Raw genomic sequence first — 21003 nt, forward strand, 5'->3', positions numbered from 1 at the left:
TGCTCCTATGTAATCATAGTATGCGTTTCATAATAATAAAGATATAAGGCAAGACCGTATCCTTTTTTACAATAGATAGAAAATATTAACATGAACAACTCTTGAAACATTAACAAAGTGCAAAATAATATAAGTCAAACAATAGATATAAATACAATATCGAAGAGTAGTATCGACCGGAAGTACCTGTCTTTAAAATTATTCACGATGGTAATAAAAACTTTCACTCTAGCAACACAGCTGCTTAGAAGCCGGAAGTTTGTGTGTTGTCTGTTGCCAGTAACGCCAAGGACTTTTGTTTGGCGCCTTTACGGGGCCGGTCGGTTATTACTAATAATTTTGTCACTTTCTTTCAAACAAATACAAATTTCTACGTAGTAAAATGGGTGATAAAGGAGACGGAGGTAAATAGATAGTCATTCAGCGTATAACTTAATCGAACTGTAGTTCTTTGCTGACGCTTGACAGCAGTGATTTTTTGGTTATCAAAAAAGAGTTCGTATCGAATCTGTAATTTCCTGTCGTTTGTAGAAACCTTCGATGATGCGGTCGAGGAGAGGGTTATCAATGAGGAGTACAAGATATGGAAGAAGAATACTCCTTTTTTATACGATCTGGTGATGACACACGCTCTTGAGTGGCCGTCGTTAACTGCCCAGTGGCTTCCAGACGTGACCAGGCCTGAAGGGAAGGATTACTCGGTTCACAGGTGAGAACACTCAACCTAATATAAGTACCAGAGTTCACAAGTCTTTGTCATACTTGACTTCACATCTTGAAGAAACTTCCTTTAATAAAAACCTTGTTATTATAATGCCAATCATAATTTCCGGTGAAGTTTGTTAGTTGGTAACTGACAAACAATCAGTTTAGTATAAACTAGTCGAAACACTTTTGTTCTTACTCCTTAAAGCACTAGGTTTCAAACATGCAGTTTTACCTCTAGCTTTGTAAGTGCCTTAGTAATTGGCTCAATAACTGCTTTTTGATGGACTACTGTGTGTTTGCAGGTTAATTTTGGGTACACACACATCAGATGAGCAGAATCACCTATTGATAGCCAGTGTTCAGCTCCCTAATGAAGACGCACAGTTTGATGCCAGCCACTATGACAATGATAAAGGAGGTATGTATTAGAAATTGTATATTTTGTCTTATATTTCTATACTATTATATGCTACCACCTACCGGGCAATCCTATTTCAAACACTGGTATGTAATCACCATATTGCTGACTCCATTGTGACTTGATTATAGAACTTATTGAACAAGTAAAGGCTAGTGTATACTTTAAATTATTTATGTAAAGTTTATAATATTCAAGTAAAAAAATTCTCACCTAACTGTATGTTAACCTTTTAATATATTTGCACCTGCCTGTTATTAAAATTCATGTTTTGCTTTCACTAGCCACTAACAATCCTGCATATGACCGTGTTGAATATCATAAAATACATGAACTATCTTATAGAATTTGGAGGTTTCGGCTCAGTATCTGGCAAAATTGACATAGAGATTAAGATCAACCATGAGGGAGAAGTGAACAGGGCTCGCTACATGCCACAGAACCCCTGTGTTATTGCCACCAAGACACCATCATCCGATGTGCTGGTGTTTGACTACACTAAACATCCATCAAAGCCTGAACCATCTGGTGAATGCCATCCTGACCTCAGGTATGTTCTGCCCTCACTAAAATAACTGATTTAAAAAAAAAACAGTATTAGTAAAAACAGTTTAAAATACCAGTAATGCTATTTTTATTGTTTTGGTCATGAATGTCAACAGTCAATTGATTTATTTTCCTGAATAAACAATTAGTATTTGCGAAAATAGTGTTCTTATGGGAAAATTCTTTACAGATTGCGAGGTCATCAAAAAGAAGGATATGGTTTATCCTGGAACCCTAATCTTAATGGCTACCTACTATCAGCCAGGTAAGTCTTTAAAATAATATATGTTAACTATTTTTCAATGGATTTTAGAAAATAAGCTTGAAACTATTGTAATGATAAAGTTTGACATACTTCTACTACTTAAAAACTTGTTCATTTGTCTTCACTGAAGTTCCAAGTCATTTGCTTGTTTTGCCCAGTTAGTTTCAAAGGATTAAATTGCACTGGTTTTCTCCGCAAAAAGAGTTCTCCTAAACTTATTATAAAGCTACATGTATGTGGCTGAATTTGGGTTCTGTCCATTGTTTAATCTTTCAAAGTAAGGCTACTAACTGCCTCATTTAAATAAATGACTTTAAATTATGAAATACAACATACCATGTATTACTTAACATCCCTATGTTATCCAGTGATGACCACACAATATGTCTGTGGGACATAAACGCGACTCCTAAGGAGGGTCGCGTGATCGAGGCTAAGTCTGTGTTTACGGGACACACCGCCGTCGTGGAGGACGTCGCGTGGCATCTACTGCACGAGTCACTCTTCGGCTCCGTCGCTGATGACCAGAAACTCATGATCTGGGACACCAGGTAATTTTCCAACTATTGGTTTTCCTTGGTATATAAGAATCTTCTCATAAAAATGTATGACATTATTGTAACTGTTCCACAACTGAGTACAGGAATCCTCCTCTTTAGAAAAAGATTAGGCATTTATTCAAGCTTAGAATATGCAAAAGAGTGGTTGTAAACAAAACAACAACATTCACTATCAAAAAAAGCTTGTTAATGTGATTTTTAGTGTCTTACAATCAATTAACAAAAAATATAAGATACTTGTATAGATCTTTATTTTCTTATTGTAATAGAGTTAATTAGTAAAACCTGTTTAAATATTTGTAAAAACCTTGTTGTAAAATCATGCATTCTAGGTAGATTAACATGCAAAACACTATAAACCTCCAAAAGTATAAAGAAAACCATTACCTGAATAGATAGGCATATAATAAGTTGATGCTAATAATGTATGATTCAGTATAAGTTTACTATCGAAGTTAGGTACACATGATAATGTTTTAATTTGTTATGACCATTCTGCCTGAAACAGATCTACTTATAAAATAATTTCTGAAGAAGTTGTAACAGATACTGTTATAATTTCTTCACTCGTACTTATCAAGTAATGATTTATTTCAATGAGTTATTTCATAATAATAGATAGGAATTGTCAGTTTTCAGTAAATATAACTTCAAACAGCTACTTACACTATATGACTAAGTTAATGATGTATGTTTTATATTACAGATGTAACAACACGTCAAAACCGTCTCACACAGTGGACGCGCACACGGCGGAGGTCAACTGTCTCAGCTTCAACCCTTACTCTGAGTTCATACTGGCCACCGGCAGTGCTGACAAAACGGTATGACACTAATGATTGAAGACTTATAATTATAGACCAGAAATGTCCCAAAAATCAAACAAAATCCTGCCTTGGTAGTTTTTACCTTCTTCTTTTTTTGTTCTGCTTATAAAAATGGTATATTTGAGTTTTGATTATAGAGTTATAATGTTGCCGAAAGTTTAATTCTAATTATTCTTACAAAGTATACCAGATTAAAAAAGATAATTTCCTTTGACTACATGTAATAAGACTTACTTGTCTTTCGGATTTTTATCCAATCCACTCAGAATTAACCTAAATTTTTGTATTTACCCTACGTCATTATTCAAAACGAACATTACGTTGCAGGTAGCGTTATGGGACCTGCGGAACCTGAAGCTGAAGCTGCACTCGTTCGAGTCGCACAAGGACGAGATCTTCCAGGTGCAGTGGTCGCCGCACAACGAGACCATCCTCGCCAGCAGCGGCACCGACAGGAGGTATAACCCTAAACTTTATACTATGAGTAATAAAGTTACATGTTGTATGTTGATTTTAAGTTGAAGTAGAGCGGAAATAATTAATTGTCTTCTAAATCATGTATGTGTATGTATAGTGTATGTACATGTTTATGTACAGCATCAAAATAATTTATTTACAAGACAATGACAAAATGTTGTCTTTTCATATCCTCAATAAATAGAAAAAAAGTAGAGATGCGCCTATTCGGTATTCGCCATATTCGGCAACTTTTTCACTATTCGTATTCGGCCAAATTATTCGGTTTGGTGCCGAATATATTCGGTTCTTTTTTTCTCTGCCATATTACCCGATGTAGAACTAAAAGATATAACTTATTCTGTTATAAGTCTACGAAATACTATGAAAAAATTGTTGAACTAAGATAATAAAATAAAACATGGATAAAATAGGACGTGTTAAAACCTGTTTACGCGGCTAGGCAATAAAATTTTGAACCGAATGGTTCGGCCGAATATTCGGTTCGGTAAACTTTAAACCGAATGGTATTCGTTATTCGGATATTCGGTGAAACCACTATTCGGCGCATCTCTAAAACAAAGTTTAGAATTGGCTCAAAAGGAGTGGTGTTTTTTCAAGTTTGGAATCTTTTCTAGCTGCACTACTGCTATTTTATATAATGTTATAACAATTTGGTAATGATTACAAACTAATTAAAGAAAACAAGATGCAATTGAGGATAATGTAAAAGAACTTAGCTTCTTACCATTGAGAATATTGTTGTAGATATACCTTTGCATTATCTGATTCAATTCATCAAAAACAATTTCCTGAATTAAAATTTGATAATGTATGGACATTGTTGTAGGCTTCACGTGTGGGACCTGTCGAAGATAGGCGAGGAGCAGACGGCGGAAGACGCAGAAGACGGTCCCCCCGAGCTGCTGTTCATCCACGGAGGACACACCGCCAAGATCTCCGACTTCTCCTGGAACCCCAACGAGCCCTGGGTCATCTGCTCCGTGTCCGAGGATAACATCATGCAGGTATGTACTCTCCGGCAAAGGCTAGAATGAGTTCAATATATAGGAAATATATTGAACTCATTCTCCAAATCTGATAATTTCGGTCGTGCATTGGTCTTGGACAGTTTAACTAAGGATAAAAAGAGGGATTAAGAATAATGAATTTAAATTGTAAGAAATTTCATTGGTTGCGAAGAACCGTCGCTACTGAATGCATTGTCCGCAAGTAAAGGTGTGATAAGTGTGACTCTGTCTTACAAGTTAATGTTAGAAAAAAAGTATACCTCATGTATTATAACAGAATTGAAAAAACCTCCATTTTAAACTTTGTTGTGATCCAAGGTCGGTCTTTCGAGTTTGTCAGAAAAATCTGTCGTGATTACCTAGAGACGAAATACAGCGATATTAATAAAAAATTGTACACAGGTATGGCAGATGGCGGAGAACATCTACAACGACGAGGAGCCCGAGACGCCGGCGTCCGAGCTGGAGTCCGGCGTCAACGTCAACCACGGGTAGGGGCCGCTACTCACACACGTTCTATTGTAACTGCTACCACACTACCACTCTCAGTATCCACACGAATGTCTGTTGGGAACCATGTATTGTTACACGTTTTTAAAATTTACCAAAATATAAGATACTTTTAGCTCACTAAATTGTGAAGATTTAGATATGTACTTCATCCAAGCACTCGAATGTGACTGGTACTCTTCAAGATATCTCGAGGGGTGTTGCTAATTCTGACTATACTATAAAAATATCTACATAATACAAGGAAATGTAGTCAGATAACGCTAGTAATCAGTAAAAACCAAATTCTACTGTAAATTACATGTAACTTCAACAGACATTACTGTCATACTTACTGAAAAGTTGTGAGAAATCAGCAGGTATTGTAAAATGACCTCACATACACTATGGAAACTTCCGTAGAGCTCTTTCATGCTCTGAAATAATCGAAACTCTGATTTTCGTGTTTATGCATAAATTACTGAATGTGATGTATTACTTGTTGGAAATTGCAGATGATGTTGTGTAACGTAACAATTTACGATCTAATTGTAACATTATTAAATTACCAAAGGCAATAAATCCCCAGTATTTCTTTTTAAAGACTAATTTCAGTTTAAACAAGTAAACTTAATAATAAAAATCTTACAAACAAAATGAAATTAATACATTTCAAACCAAATTCTTATCCCAATTAGGCTATCAACTAAAGAAAATGAAAGAGCTCTTAATAAAATAGTAATTTCAACCTTATGTCGTATAAAATAGATGTAAAAATTAATTGGTATGGTCATAAGTACATAAATTGTACGATGTTAGGAGTTAAGAGGTAAATTGCTGCGATAATGCGGCAACATTGTTATTGATTGAAAGAAATTGGAATATTTTTGCATAATGAGAAAATTCTTGTGTCCGAGGTACTATACAGTTTAGTTGGTCTTGTGAGATGGAGTCCACTCGGGAACTGTGCGAATGTTTCATTCGCCATTATATAACCCTCTTTATGTCCGGATCTCTGACATTCTCTGATTTCAGAGGAATTCCAAGATTTTAGGGGAAATAAACAATTTGGTTGTGTACAAAATTTTGCAATATATATATATTTTTATTAGATATGAAATACGCTAGGTACTGCAAGTTAAACCAGACTACCTGCCTGTATTAATGGCTGGAGTGTTTGGTTAGCGGCGTCCCTGGTGTGCTAGCAAGTGAGATCATATATTTGACACATAGAGGGTTATAACACTAAATTACTAAGTAATAGCTAGTAGGCTGTAAATTTTGGATTTTATTGTGTTCCTGCAGTGGACTCGTCAGGAAACCTAGATGTAAGTGGTTTGTATGCACAAGAATCTCACAGGAAACTGCTACAGTTGAATCATTTTATATTTTGTTTTAAAGTGAAATTTTTAATTATTCAACGTGCTTACAAATCACAAAAATAACTGTTAATGTCAGTAAAATAATACATAGACACACTTCGCTAGCCGTGAGATGTTAATTCCATTTTTATTTATTATTTCTTATCCGATAAGTCACATAGATGGTTTTCTGTTGTAACCGTCATTGAGATATCTCTAAGGGCCTCTTTCACAGCCTAATTATAATCCCTGTATCGAATGTTCTAGACTAAACAGATATTAAAATAATAGTAGTGTAGTTTTTGATAGCTTAGCTATCAATCAACTATACGAAAAATTTAAATTCTTTGATATTCCGATCGCTGAGCTATCGAACTGTAGTGTTTTCAAATTTCATGATCATTGTTAGTATATCAGTAATAGCACAAAGTGAAAGACGCTCTTACACTGGTGACGCGACTGACCGAGGGTATTTTATAATGTTAATGCAGTAATGGAATAATTTTAAGCTCTGCTAATTACCTATTATGATTAAAAGTATCGTAATTATTTATGTTGTTTTTATTAACAGATCATCAGTAGCTTTTTATAGCTCATTTAATTACCGTAATGCGTGGGGTAGCGTGCTTTATATAGTTTTCACGGACAGCGTCCCGCGGGTGTGTCGCTGCGTGTTGTCACTGTACACACCGCGCCCCGTGCGTCACGACTAATGGGATTGTTTATCGGGAGCGACCAGCCCGGGCTCAGTCCACCACGCTCGCCCGCAACGATAACATGAAACTTAGTTTCGTAGCGATATTCATTTTTTTGTCGACTGTCTCGGCCCGACACAGTAGCACTGGCCATGGGCGCTCGCACTCACACTCTTACCCTCATTCAGGCGGCTACTCGGGGTATGGGACCGGCGGTAGCAGCCATCAGAGCTCTCACATGTACCCGCCATCGACGGGTCTCTCGGGAAACACAAACACTGGTGGTAGCGTGCGGCAGACTTACCAGCAACAACACAACACGGTCCAGAACACCTACAGTCCGCGGACCCAAGTGAACCACCACTACCACTACCACCCGCCGCAGCAGATCAGCTACGGCTCTACCTATCACCCCGTGTATCAAGGTCATCCTCCCGTCTATGTGTACGAGTACCGAGACTCTGGCAGCAGGTTCGACAACTTGTTAACAGGACTAGCGCTTTATAACTTGGGTCGGAACAGTCACAACCATTACTATGACCGTGACAGACCTTACACTGGTGTAGCCGGCGAGGTGTGTAAGCTAGGTGTCAGCAAAAGTACCGGCGAGTATGAAGAGACGCGTATAGACTGCAAGCTGATGTCCAGTTTCATATTTGAGGAGTCGCCTCGATCGGTTCAGCAACAACAAGTAACGACGGTCAGGAATACAACGGTGACAACTACCAATGTAACTAATGGGAACTCTTCAGTGCAAACAGTGTCGGTAAAAAGTGAAACTGTGGTAGATGCTTTGAAAGCTAAGGGTCCATCTATAGCGGTGACGCCCGGCATGACCTGCTATATGATAAGAACGTTTCGAGACACTACAGCTATGAGGAAACCAGTCGAGTGTGGTCTGCTGCAGGAGTACGCGCAACGATCGCTGTATAGAAGCAAAGCACAAGGTTTAACGCCTGTTCTGTCTATTTTAATTTGTTTCGTTTTTTCTGTTGTCGCATATTAAAGTTACAGTTAATAATATATTTCTATCTATTGAGCTTTATAAATACAAATTCTTTGGTTTCATTTTAGAATTCAGTTCAAGTATGCCTTTTATTATTATCCTTAGGTAATGTTGCAAATAGGAAAGTATTTCTAATCAGGGCCGGGTCCAGGGGCCCAGGGGCCCCGAGGCCTCGAGGCAACAAAGGAGTGGGGGGGGGTTTGGTTTAAGTTATTTTCATTGAGTGAAAAATTTATCGAGCTTTTTTTAGATGCCTACTTCGGCCACAGTTATTAAGATGTGGGCTTCTACCGTGGGTATCATTTTTTTTTTATTTCATCGGGAGTGCTGGGCCCCTAGTCATAGTGGTGGGCCCCTGGTCATAGTGGGCCCCTAGGCACTGGCCTAAAGTGCCTTATTGATAATACGGCACTGTTTCTAATTAATGAATCACATTTTCCTGTACAAGTATTTCATCGATTTGTGAAAAAAAACTTGACTAAAACGTCGCCCTGAAATAATTATACAGGAAAATGTAATATATTAATTAGAAATACTTGCCAATAAACAACCTTAAGGATATAAATATAATTTTCATAGTTTTTAATTATGTACCTGTTACCAAAGTCAAAGCTAACCTATCTTTATCGTGTTAATTGAATAGGTTTCAGTTGTTAGATAATAATAATACAGTACTAAAATCAGCCCGTTTAGGTATACAATAACTAAATCCCAGTCGGGTAGTAAAAGAATTAACCTTAACCAACTCTATAAAACGGACAAAGCATAAAAGAAATTTATTACAAAAATAAAAACAATAGTGATTGTTATCACGTCATTACATTATAAAGACATTAATTACACATTGACATTTTCGGAGAACAGTTTGGGTAAGTTCTGCCAACATTCATAATATTTAGCATCAAGTTTCTGACAGGTTTCGGCGCCCCATTTCGTGATGGCCAAACTGAGCGAAGACTCGAACATGAACGCCTGGTGATAAAACAAGTTTTTGATTAGCTGAACAAGTTTTAACCGATTTAAAATTGAGGAGATTTCCAATTGGGCAGGTTTTTTTGTTAGTATACATTTTTTTTTGTATTGATATCGATTACTCCAATATGACTGATCCGATGTGCGTGATACGTATTTCTTACCTGACCCGGTTTAAAATTTCGTTGTATTTTTTATACTCTCAGACAAGTTTTTCTTGACTTTTGATTGCCGTAGCATGTTTTGTTTATTAACGGATAAACATAGGACGCCAAATCTGTAATACTTACCATTAAACTCAGAACCGTTTTTGCTTACATACAGGTAAATTACTACATTCATTCCATACAGGTAAATTCTTTGCCGTAACAAAAAAATCAAATTGGTCAATCATATTATTTGCCGTGCGGTAAAAATAGAACCCCAGGGTCATTTGGAAAGCAATTCTTTCTCCCCCCTACTCATATAAACTTTACCGCCGTGTTTTGTGCGTTGTGTCGATACGGCAAACTTGCTAACTTTGGTATACAATGTAGGTACGAAGTTAGAAACGCGTGGAATATTTGAAACCCATTGGACTTTGCTATCCAAAGTCATATCATATAGATCCTACGTGGATCAAAACTAGTCCCGGGCTTCGAATTTATTACAAAAAGTTTGTGAGTATAAGTGGATTACATTAATTTGACCGAGTGTCTGTTTAAACTACTGGGAAAAGACTTGTAGAAGAACGACTGGGCCAAAAGTAAATCCTAAAAGAAAAAACACTGAGAGTAGCTCTAAGTTATGCATCGAGTACGTACCTGAGTATTAACAGCAATCTTCTGCGGCACAAGTTCCGCTTTTGAAGCTCCTTCAAAGCACTTGTCGTCAGGTCCGTGCGGAGTCATCATGGAGTGGAGAGAGGCGCCTCCGGGGAGGAAACCTCCCTCTTTCGCCTCGTAAGCTCCCAAGATCAGGCCCATAAACTCGCTCATACAGTTCCCTGTAACATAGTATAGGCGTAGGATCGGCGCAAAATATGTAGCGCAGTTGATTTTTCACCAGAATGCTTAGGTACGTGTTTTCACGCCAGTGCTTGCAAGAGTGCTCGGTAAACTATGAACCAGCCCTTACCATGTTAAAGTGACCACTTTCGGATCCAGAGGCTCAATGTCACATTCAGACGTGGTCCATCTTAAAGAAATATGTTTTCTTGCACGGTGACAAAGAGGAAAGTAGGTTCAAAGCCCACATATTGGAAAGAGAGGATCAAAGTTTACGGCGCTCAACCTCACCTAAGTGTCAGTTAAATAATGGACAAGCAGGTATTTTTAGACGCGCTAAGTGGACAAGCATAATTTACTTCTGTTTACTTAATTGCGGTGTGTGTTACATCGCATGTTTTGACCTAACGAGTAAGCAAATATGATTATGTAAGCATGAAACCCTTAGTTTGATAAATACTCTCTATGAGTGTTTGCGTAGAGGTCACGGGGGTATTTGTATGTCAAATACTTGTGTATTTTGGTTACTGCTACTATAAAAATGTTAATGCCATATTACTCTTTAAGACGGTGTTCGTGATTCTTATGTATGTAATATTTGTACCATCACAACATGTATAATAACCCGTTGAAAAAAAGTAATATTATCTATATGAAAAATAAACAAAATAAAAGTGATACTCGCTGAGGACAGGATTCGAACCTGCGCGGGTATAACCCATTGGATTTCAAGTCCAACTCCTTAACCACTCGGACACCTCAGCTATGTGGAGACTAATGAATTCATAATACATTTTACAGTACCTATCTCTCCGATAACAATAAAACTTAATTACATACATCTGCATTTGTTTACATACGTGTAAAGGTATAGTGTTCTTAGATTCTCTTATAATGAAAATGATACTTATAACTATGTTCGTCGACATTTGTAGACAACGCGACAGTAAGCCAGTTCGATTTCCAGGCTAGTAAGTTATGAACATATTAGATTAGCTTTGAAAAGAAGTGAAGTGCTCCTAGCTGAATAAAAAATTGTACTTTGATCACATCACGCTTGAGACAAAAAAAAATATATTTCTCAATCAACTAAATTACCGCAAAAATCATCAAAAGAAATGACAACTTACAGAAATAGTTAACTAAAAGTATAATTTCGCTGAGGACAGGATTCGAACCTGCGCGGGTAGAACCCATTGGATTTCAAGTCCAACTCCTTAACCACTCGGACACCTCAGCTATGAATATAGTTGCGAATTGACTGTTCACGTTAGACCGCCGTTCTAACATACAAAACGGTAGCAGATGTTTTGTGTAACTATAATGCTGGGGCCACACTATCGAGAAATCCTATTAGAACGATAGTTATCGCGATTATAAACTTTAACCGTAGGTGTAGCCACAACTTAACGCGATATTGTAAAACTTTATACAAAGAGCCAATAGATACTACTACTGTGCTATTGCTTCGTTTTAAAGCGTTGTTATCATGTTTGTGGAAGCGTGAAAGCGCACTGTACGGTTTATAGCGCCATTTCTTTTCCACACCCCCAATAACTTTGCTTTAGACTTGGTGGTAGACCCTCTGATAATTTATTTGTTTAGAAATAGAATGTTTATTATGAATACATTGAATCATAGGTTGATGTAAGACGTAGGTACCTACATAAGTAAGCAAGCAACATTAGATAGCATATTTACGAGCAATATTTTCCGCCTATCTTTGTTAATATTGTTTTATGTATTTAGTTTATTTTTACATTGTTTTATGATTTTGTAGTTTCCATCGCATCACAGGATAACTAACAATTTCTCAATGCTGCACGGATACCCGAGTGGTTGAGGTCACCACGGCAAACCCACTGTGTGCGTCGTGTCGCGGGTTCGATCCCCTCGTAGGACAAGCATTTGTGCGATCCAAGAATTCTTGTCCTGAGTCTGGGCATGTGATTTGTATGTTTGTGAAACCCCCGCGACACAAGGACTAAATTCCTTACTGCGGGATTCGTTTAAAAAAAAAACAACAAAACTGTCATCGGTCCGTAATTTTACGGTTACGGTTATTAAACTGTGGGAGCAAAGAAACTGTTTTAGGATATGTTTCTAAATCAGTTTCTTATTTTCCCTTTTTTAAACAATTCTTATTTCAAATCAATTAGACTTGGTCTTCGCTGAAATACGTTCTAACACACTTATTCATTAGTCCGTTCTGTTCTTAGGTAGGAGACTATTTTGAAAGATGGCCAATTGTCCTTGAGGTGACAGGTAATAAGGAAAGTAAGTGGCAGGTAATAAGGTAAGGTAAAGTAATAAGGTTTTGATTAGATTACATACGATACATTTGTCTTTTATTGTAAAGAAATACCAACATTGCACTGAACTTGCACTAGTTAGGCTGTATGACATCTGTCAAAAAGGTCTCCTTAAGTCGGACAGAGTATGTACGTACTCGATGCGTGGTTGAATGACCTAAAACGTCTAGAAACAAGCCTAGAATTAAAATCGTCTTCTAAAGCTGAGGTGTCCGAGTGGTTAAGGAGTTGGATTCGAAATCCAATGGGTTCTACCCGCGCAGGTTCGAATCCTGTCCTCAGCGAGAGTAATATTTTGCTCGTTTTTGTTATTTAAGGTCAAATTCAACAATGAACCCGTTTAAGTTAATGATATGATTGCTTTATGGACACATTTTATTTTAAAAAGTGAACATCCTTTATTTCAAGTTTCACATAGATTTACAGTACAGTAGATTACACTAATTTCTTCAGAAACTGAAAAATACTAGCTTTTCGCAGATCTGAGTGTTTTCTGACTTCTATTACAGATTTTACAATAGTGGCATACTCAAAAGTCATTTTTTTGTAAAAATTAAAACAAGTTAAAGAAGTATAGATGGAAAATATGAATATTATGTTTAGGAAAAGTCAATACGGACCCTGTTCCGTGGCACGTCGGGCACGCAAATATTTAGGAGAGAGGAATAGTGCTTAATAACTTTTTAATTAAAACGGTATTGTTATAAATTACTAGCTGTCAGCAGCAAACGTTGTTGTGCCATACAATTGAGTTTTAGGGGATAAAAAAACGAAAGATGAAAAATAGATGCTGTCCGATTCTCAGACCTACCGAAAATGTAGCTTTACTCAATAATAGGCTATCTAACACTGAAATATTCTATCAAATCGGACCGGCATTTCCTGTGATTGAGTGAAACAAACTCTACAGGTTTATAATATCAGTGCAGAAGTATAGATAGGCAATAAGAAAGCAGACTTTATTCTAGTTACTATTTTCTAACTTTAACACACATGTGTAAATAACATCAATAGTTATGGAAACAAAAGACTTAATTGCTGTTTTTACTAGCAGTGCAGGTGTAAATTCAATTTCAAATTCGCAGCTGAGGTGTCCGAGTGGTTAAGGAGTTGGACTTGAAATCCAATGGGTTATACCCGCGCAGGTTCGAATCCTGTCCTCAGCGAAATTATACTTTTAGTCAAATATTTATGTAAAATGTCATTTCTTTTGGTGATTTTTGCGGTAATTTAGTTGATTGAAACTTATCATATTTTTTACTTTGTTATAAGCATGTGAATAAGCAAGCAGTTTTACTTGTGTTTAAAGCTAATCTAATATGTTCCTAGTTAGCCTTTTTACGGATGAAAGTCATAAGAATAACTCCTTCCGCTTTGGGTTGAGCGCAAGGGAGTGTCAGACTCCTACTGACTAACCCACCCATGTTCCTTCCTTTGCCCTTCGTGGAACTACGGGGGCTACAGTAACCCCTTAGGACAGACCCGCTGCTCCGGCAGGCATTTCCTGCTTAGCCTGGAAATCGAACTGGCTTACTGTCGCCTCGTCTACAAATGTCCACGAATAGTGTCATAATTATCATTTTCATTATTGTAGAATCTAAGAACATAATACCTTTATACGTATGTTACAAATGAAGGTGTATTTAATTAAACTTTATTGTTATCGGAGCGATACTGTAAAATGTATTATGAATTCATTTGTCTCTTCACAGCTGAGGTGTCCGAGTGGTTAAGGAGTTGGACTTGAAATCCAATGGGTTATACCCGCGCAGGTTCGAATCCTGTCCTCAGCGAGTATCACTTTTGTTATATTTTTCTATTGAAACTATATTTGTGAAATCATTAGAAGCTTTGGATATATAGGAAGAAAAGTTTGCTGCAAGTATTTTTTTACATTACCTAACCTTACTTTGCTTAACTAACTAATTTGAACACTAAGGTCAATTACACCTTGTAAGTGAATAAAAGCCTCCATGGTTCAGTAAACTAGCCAATGCTCTAGCTTAGGATAGCTGGAATGAAGTTAGTGACCTACGGTGATAAACTTACACTGGTCCTAATTTGTAGATGGACTCCAAGAATGTAACCAGGATTCTTATTTACCTTTTAGGATGTTGTGCTAGACACCTCAAGTTTTTAGTCGCAGTAGTTTGCATCGCGTGTCCATTGTATCTGTATCTCAAATACAAGGGAAGGCTGAAGGCACTCCGGTGGTTTTAGCCGGAAGGAGTCCGGGATACCTCTCCGCCTTGAGATGATCCCCGGTAAAAAATGGCACCTCAAGTTTTAGGAACACGGAATACAATAACTTTGAGTGTAAAGTATCCGTATCGATCCTAGAAAGTAGGTCGGTAACAAGTTACGAAGTAGGTGTTGCCTAAGATTCCACGGAACAAAAGTTTAACTTAATGTTACATAGCTGAGGTGTCCGAGTGGTTAAGGAGTTGGACTCGAAATCCAATGGGTTCTACCCGCGCAGGTTCGAATCCTGTCCTCAGCGGATAGATTTTTTGTTACTGCCGTATCTTTTTAGTTATGCATATGCTATGCAATATGCAAATTAGGATACAATTTTGAGCTTAGCAAGGCCTTAGTACTTAAGGCTAAGGACGTAAGTAAAAGTAAGTGTTTAAAATTTTTTTGTGTACCCAAGGTTGACTAGTTAGTAGTTAGGTACCAGCTAAGTATAAGTTGCTTTTGGGATATGATAAATCCACATGATTCCCACCCCGTAGGACTGTCTGACTCCGACATTAACTTGGTACTTGACGAACTCGACTTCCGCACTAAGAAATTAAATCCTTGTGTCGCGGGGGTTTCACAAACATTCAATTTACGTGCACAGACGTCCAGACTTTATAAGACAAGCATACGTGGATCACACAATTAGTTGTCCTACGCGGGGATCGACCTGTGGATTTGGCCTTAACAACTCGGCTATCCGTGCAGTCAAAAAGCTAGTAGGATACACTTAAAATGAAACTTCTTTTACGGATTTTATCGCGGTTTAATGTTTGATTTTAGTTCCCGACGTTTCGACACCTTTGCAGGTATCATGGTCAACGGCAGACTGAGACTGAGACGGCCCGTGACCATGATACCTGCAAAGGTGTCGAAACGTCCTACATTAAACCGCGATAAAATCTGTATAGTAGTTTCATTTCAATGTCTAACATTCGCGTAAACCTAAGAAACCACTAGGATACACTTACTATGATAGTACGGTGGTCTGAACGTGTGTTCGGTCACCGTCCACCTCGGCGGGAAGATGACGAAGTCTGCGATGGCCACGCCAGGCCTCGTGGAGGGGCAAGTCAGTACCGTGAAGATGGATGGGTCCTGCCGAAGGTACACATGACACTAAGTTGCTTAAAGAGTCAAACTTGGACAGAAATTGGAAAAACAAGGTATAAGGAAGAATTGTGAGTTTCGTGTCCCTAATTTGTCTATTGGTCAGTTAAGGTATTTGTTCCGTGGACAAAAAACCCTGGATTACAAACTCCCAACTTGGTTTTTATCATTACAAAGGATCGGTTTCTGCTTAGTTTTGGCATGACAAGGGGTGGCATGTTTTTGTCTCAATCCAAGAAACGACTTTGTCTCCTCTAGGACTCCATTGGCAAAAGTCAGGGCTCCAATTCAGCTATTTACAATTGCCGATTATTGAACGAATGGAAATTGGCTTAAAATGATCCGCGTCAAATTCTTTTAAGCATTTTTCCCACACAATAATTGGAAATTCAGTACGGTGCGGAACACTCAGACAGCCAGACAGCCAGACAGGCCGATCATTCAAGGCATAGGCTTACTATTAACATTACTTACACAATGATCATATAGTACAGAGTTGATGACCATAAACTTGCTGAGGTCGTATTTGTAAGGCACGTAGTTCCCGTGCCACGCCACCACGTCGAACGGGGAGTGGTTCTGCTCTGCCACGAACAGGCTGCCTTGGTACTTGTTCACTATTTTAAATCCTGAGAAACAGAGTGACACTGATAGTAAAAAATGTTGGAAGTAGATAAAGTACGTCTTCATCACCGATTCCATACAAATTTTGCTATTCACCAAAGGTAATTTGAAATACAAACTTATATGGGGTCGTAATAGTATCAGCCCTAATTTTACTACGAAAATGGGGTGTTTTAGATGCAACTGATAATACAGTTCTTCAAAAGCAAACTTAACTTAGCAATTGAAAGCAAATGAAGCTTGGATTTTGTGTCACGCACATACACACGCACACAGGCAAGCAAAAATAGGAACAATCTTATTCAAACTTTGTTTCATGTAAAGAAGGGTAAAAAGTTAACAAACCAGGTATTTCTTCATCGAAGTAGCGCGCGACAGGTGTGAGGAAGTCCCTCGGGTTTGCGAGACCGTTGGCCCCAATAGGTCCTAAGTCGGGCAGCTTGAAGTGCCCGTCAAACACTTCCAGAATGTAACCCCTGTAATGAGTATTTGTCTTTCATATTCGTACTGTAGTAAGTTATATGTACGTAAATTTATCTAGGATTCGTTTTTAGAGATGTCCATTTATTAGTAAAGTGTAACGATAATTTCATAAACTAATCGATATTTTTTTATATTTGACTTCAATTCACGTCTTACTATTATTTGCTGCTTATTGAAGGTATCGTAGGGTAAAATGAATCTATTTATAAGTACGGAACCCTCTGTGTCACGAGTCCGACTTGCACTTGATAGTTTTTTTTTGTATTGGTATCTGCTGGCCCTATGTCTAACAAGTAATCCTTACCTAGTAGGTCCCTCAACATTGACGGAGAACCTCATGCCGAGCTGGATGACGGCTATCTCGTTGGGGGCCACCTCCATGAGGCCAAACTCAGTGGTGATCTTCAGGGTCCCCTGCTGGGGTACTATATAAAAAGGAAGGTTTCTGATAATGATAGGACATCAAATAAAGCACGTGACGTGTAAGCATGGACTTAGAAATCACTCTAAAAAAAAAATAAAGAAAATTCAAAAATCTTACCAATAAGTAAATCTCCATCGCTGCTGTAGAAGGCACTTTTGTCCATCGACGCGTTGCACAGATAGACATGGATGGCGAGGCCGTGTCGAGAGCGAGGGTCGCCCGCGCCGCAGACTGTGTGCAGTCCAGACACGAAGTCAACAGACTGGCTCGGCGGAGGAATGTCGAAAGGGAGCCAACGGGACTGAGAAGGAAATTATGTTTAGTATTACTCATTCTAGAGTTTTTTTTGCTTTTTTTTTCAGCTGGGCCCCAATTCTGCTATTTACAATGCCGATGAATGAATGGCAATTGGATTCAATTTGACACCATTCGTAATCTCTTAAACATTTTGCAAAGCCAACTCAACGTTTTTGATTTGATTGTAAATAGCGGAATTGGTCGATTCCAAGGCGTAAGCTGCTCAGTTTGACGGAAATAAATATTTAAAATACAATTAATATACTTTTTCAAGTATTTCAAATACTCACCTGATTTGGATCGGGTTCCTGTTCATCCCAGTTGTGAGTTAGATATTTGGCTCCATCCAATTTCTGGAACGGCTTGTGTATCACCGAAGGGCGAATTCTAAAACGTTATTACCACATTATTAACAACATATAATCTTAGAATACTTAGTGAAAATAAATTAATATCTCTTTAGTGGACTCCTACAGCAGAATATTAATCCTTGTAGAAGGCCAATACAGGTGGTAATTATTACGACTGCTATTATCACTGGAAGGCTTAGATTAACTAGGTACATGTTTGTACTCTGCTGAGGTACCGCGCTTATTGGCACTATAGTTAGAGTATTGGATATATACATTTACCAATCAGCTTCTCATCGGTGTATTCTGTTCAACCTACATCAGAAAAGATGATTCGATGACCGATTATGTTGATTCTTTTTTTAATTTAGCTGTCATTTGGTCACATAAAATCAAGTCTAACTCAGTAGTTTTCATTTAAAGTTGGTTCTATATTTTTGTTGTTACCAAAATATGATTCCTTACCTATACAACCAGGAGCGTTTGTTTTCATGCCTGGGTGCTGTAAAGGCGGTCCCGGACACCTGTTCCGCGTAGAGTCCGTAGGGACAGCGCTGTGGGTTGTTCTGACCCTCGGGCAAGGAACCAGGTCTGCGAGGGTCCTCTGACGTGAACTCAGAGCCGAACCCGCAAAGATACTGAATAGTTACAAGGATTAATATTAATATGTATTTAGATATTTAAGAGTGCCGCAAAAAAGTAAAAATAAAAATATTGGTCCATAATCGTCACTAAGATTTTTATTTCGTGCACATTTGCTTGTCCTACGCGGGGATCGAACCCGCGACGCGCGATCGTTGGGTTTGTTATAAACCACAATCTATTGGCTAGAATTTATATAGAATTATTATTTACCACAGCATCTGTCGTCTATATTCTGTATTATTAAACATAAATACATACAAATGCGACGTATTTAAATCAAAATCCGGTTATTTATTTTTTGACGCAAGTGTAGGTCCTATTAATTACCGAATGTTTTTGTGCGATTAGCACATTCTTAGCAAAAACCCCTTATCATTTATATCCATCTTTTGTCTAATGTCTTACAGGTATAATACATTTATGGCTTTAAGATACATTTGTGGGAGAAAACACACGTTACTTAGAAATAAACTAGAATGAGATGTAAATAAACTTATTTCATAGCGCTATCCCGTCACCAGCCAAACCAGTTTGGTTTTCTCCTTACAAATGATAAATATAGGTACACATAACTTGTAGCATCAATTTTTAATATCCAATTCGAAGTTCAAACATTAAAAAGAATAATGCAGTCTTACCTTAAGATCTCCCATGTTGGAGTCACACGAGATGTTTCAAACAGTCGTAGAGACAGACTACCAACTATGACGGTGTCGCGATGTTTACCACTACAGCTATGCTAATGCGCCCGGTTTATTTACGAACGATAAAGATTGGTATTTTAATACTGTCATACAGATAACTGGGAGAATGTCAAAATAAGATAATATGTGATGAATGTTGCCTATGCAAGAGTATTATACCATATTATTGGATTGGAACATTGTTGTTGACTCATCATTGTATCGAATATGACATAATGACATATGATATAATGACCTGCACTAAGGAATTGAATCCTTCATTGGGAGGTTTTACAAACATTCAAATCATATTAACAAAGACACACAGATTTAAACATTAGTGGATCACACAAAGGCTTGAGCTACGCGGGTTCAAACCCGCGACATGTCCTATACGGTGGGTTTGGCATGGTGACCTATTTCACTGTGCTATCCGCAGTTCATTTAAACCACTTTTCTTAGTAGACTGCCCTAATAGATACTTTGTCATTCAAATGCACAGTTTCCAATCGACAAAAAAACTTGTTTGGTCCTACTGACCCAGTACCTACTGTGTTGAATCGCACTATACTGTACTTTGTAAGATGAGCACAAAGCGTCATGTATTCATAATATTTGTAATAATGTAATATTATCTAGATTTTTTTATCTTATCTTAAAAGGCCGTCCATCATGTCCCTCTAAATTTATGCAAATCATACCACTATTATGGATAAGATAGACTATTATTCTATCCTATTGTATGGAATGGGAAAGATGACTTTTTGCAGAATCTTTTCTATGTGATCAGATACCTGCCAGCATTTGCTACTTGGTACTAATTAATTAACATGTTTATGAGAATACGTACGCCGTGATACCTACTTGTATTCTTTAATGCATAGGTAAGTGTCCACGCATTAAATAATACTTATTACAATATTGTAGTCTTATCTACGCATTAAACAACTACTAATAACATCAACAACAAATATGTGAGGGTCTTATTCTCAAGTCACTAGAACGTAATTAGCTGGGATCACTAAATAGTGTATAATAATATGCGAAGATTTATGTGAGTGTATTTTGTCTGTATGTTTAGTATCGCTACACGCCCGGCAAAACGGCTGCACCAATTTCGATGAAATCTATACTAATATCTATACTTACTAATATATAAAGCTGAAGAGTTTGTTTGTTTGTTTGAACGCACTAATCTCAGGAACTACTGGTTCAAATTGAAAAATTATTTTTGTGTTGAATAGACCATTCATCGAGGAAGGCTTTAGGCTATAAACCATCACGCTGTGACTAATAGGAGCTAAGATACAATGGAAAATGTGAAAAAAACCGGGCAGGTATACCTAAATCATAACTTATATCTTCTACCCACGGGGACGAAGTCGCGGGCAACAGCTAGTTTGGTATAAGACAGCTGACACCTTGCATCAATAAGTTGGCTGAGTTTTATATCATATCGTTTATCCAACTTCATAAATGAGTTGCCGCTAGCAACATCAGAATCACATTTATCA

General features: G+C 37.6%; 3 protein-coding genes and 6 non-coding genes across 9 annotated transcripts; 6 read left to right on the forward strand and 3 right to left on the reverse strand.

Annotated features, from left to right (window-relative positions):
- The first annotated feature begins 258 nt into the window (after positions 1-258).
- On the forward strand, positions 259-7210 carry LOC113509042 (probable histone-binding protein Caf1). The gene is made up of 10 exons (XM_026892305.1): positions 259-404; positions 532-709; positions 1011-1126; positions 1472-1676; positions 1863-1937; positions 2306-2488; positions 3204-3321; positions 3652-3782; positions 4631-4808; positions 5214-7210. The coding sequence occupies exons 1-10, from the start codon at positions 383-385 to the stop codon at positions 5304-5306; spliced, it is 1299 nt and encodes a 432-aa protein (XP_026748106.1). The 5' UTR covers positions 259-382; the 3' UTR covers positions 5307-7210.
- An 89-nt stretch (positions 7211-7299) lies between these two features.
- LOC113509046 lies at positions 7300-8403 on the forward strand. Its single transcript, XM_026892318.1, has one exon. The coding sequence runs from the start codon at positions 7439-7441 to the stop codon at positions 8360-8362; it is 924 nt and encodes a 307-aa protein (XP_026748119.1). The 5' UTR covers positions 7300-7438; the 3' UTR covers positions 8363-8403.
- A 282-nt stretch (positions 8404-8685) lies between these two features.
- LOC113509035 (homogentisate 1,2-dioxygenase) lies at positions 8686-19556 on the reverse strand. The gene is made up of 10 exons (XM_026892291.1): positions 19445-19556; positions 18627-18799; positions 18102-18198; positions 17632-17815; positions 17395-17515; positions 16953-17083; positions 16458-16612; positions 15845-15971; positions 10138-10319; positions 8686-9334 (listed from the first exon to the last, which is right to left on the reverse strand). Exons 1-10 carry the CDS (start codon positions 19457-19459, stop codon positions 9200-9202), a joined length of 1320 nt encoding a protein of 439 aa, XP_026748092.1. The 5' UTR covers positions 19460-19556; the 3' UTR covers positions 8686-9199.
- On the reverse strand, positions 11003-11084 carry Trnas-uga. Its single transcript has one exon. It is a non-coding gene; the product is annotated as a tRNA-Ser (tRNA).
- On the reverse strand, positions 11478-11559 carry Trnas-uga. Its single transcript has one exon. It is a non-coding gene; the product is annotated as a tRNA-Ser (tRNA).
- On the forward strand, positions 12835-12916 carry Trnas-cga. The gene has a single exon. It is a non-coding gene; the product is annotated as a tRNA-Ser (tRNA).
- Trnas-uga lies at positions 13717-13798 on the forward strand. The gene has a single exon. It is a non-coding gene; the product is annotated as a tRNA-Ser (tRNA).
- Positions 14344-14425, forward strand: Trnas-uga. Its single transcript has one exon. It is a non-coding gene; the product is annotated as a tRNA-Ser (tRNA).
- On the forward strand, positions 15051-15132 carry Trnas-cga. The gene has a single exon. It is a non-coding gene; the product is annotated as a tRNA-Ser (tRNA).
- Positions 19557-21003: the final 1447 nt, after the last annotated feature.

Source organism: Trichoplusia ni, chromosome 1, assembly GCF_003590095.1.
Source record: "Trichoplusia ni isolate ovarian cell line Hi5 chromosome 1, tn1, whole genome shotgun sequence".
Lineage (NCBI taxonomy): Eukaryota > Metazoa > Arthropoda > Insecta > Lepidoptera > Noctuidae > Trichoplusia > Trichoplusia ni.

What these genes read in the sequence shown, in the direction of transcription:
- LOC113509035 (XM_026892291.1), bottom strand. An exon ending in CTGTACTATATGATCATTGT is followed by an intron (nt 15,972 to 16,457) that starts GTAAGTAATGTT and finishes TACCTTCGGCAG; the next exon opens with GACCCATCCATCTTCACGGT. An exon ending in CAGACCACCGTACTATCATA is followed by an intron (nt 10,320 to 15,844) that starts GTAAGTGTATCC and finishes ACTATGTTACAG; the next exon opens with GGAACTGTATGAGCGAGTTT.
- LOC113509046 (XM_026892318.1), top strand. Translation starts at nt 7,439, where the DNA reads ATGAAACTTAGTTTCGTAGCGATATTCATTTTTTTGTCGACTGTCTCG.
- LOC113509042 (XM_026892305.1), top strand. Translation starts at nt 383, where the DNA reads ATGGGTGATAAAGGAGACGGAG. An exon ending in GGCTACCTACTATCAGCCAG is followed by an intron (nt 1,938 to 2,305) that starts GTAAGTCTTTAA and finishes TATGTTATCCAG; the next exon opens with TGATGACCACACAATATGTC. An exon ending in CCGAGGATAACATCATGCAG is followed by an intron (nt 4,809 to 5,213) that starts GTATGTACTCTC and finishes AATTGTACACAG; the next exon opens with GTATGGCAGATGGCGGAGAA.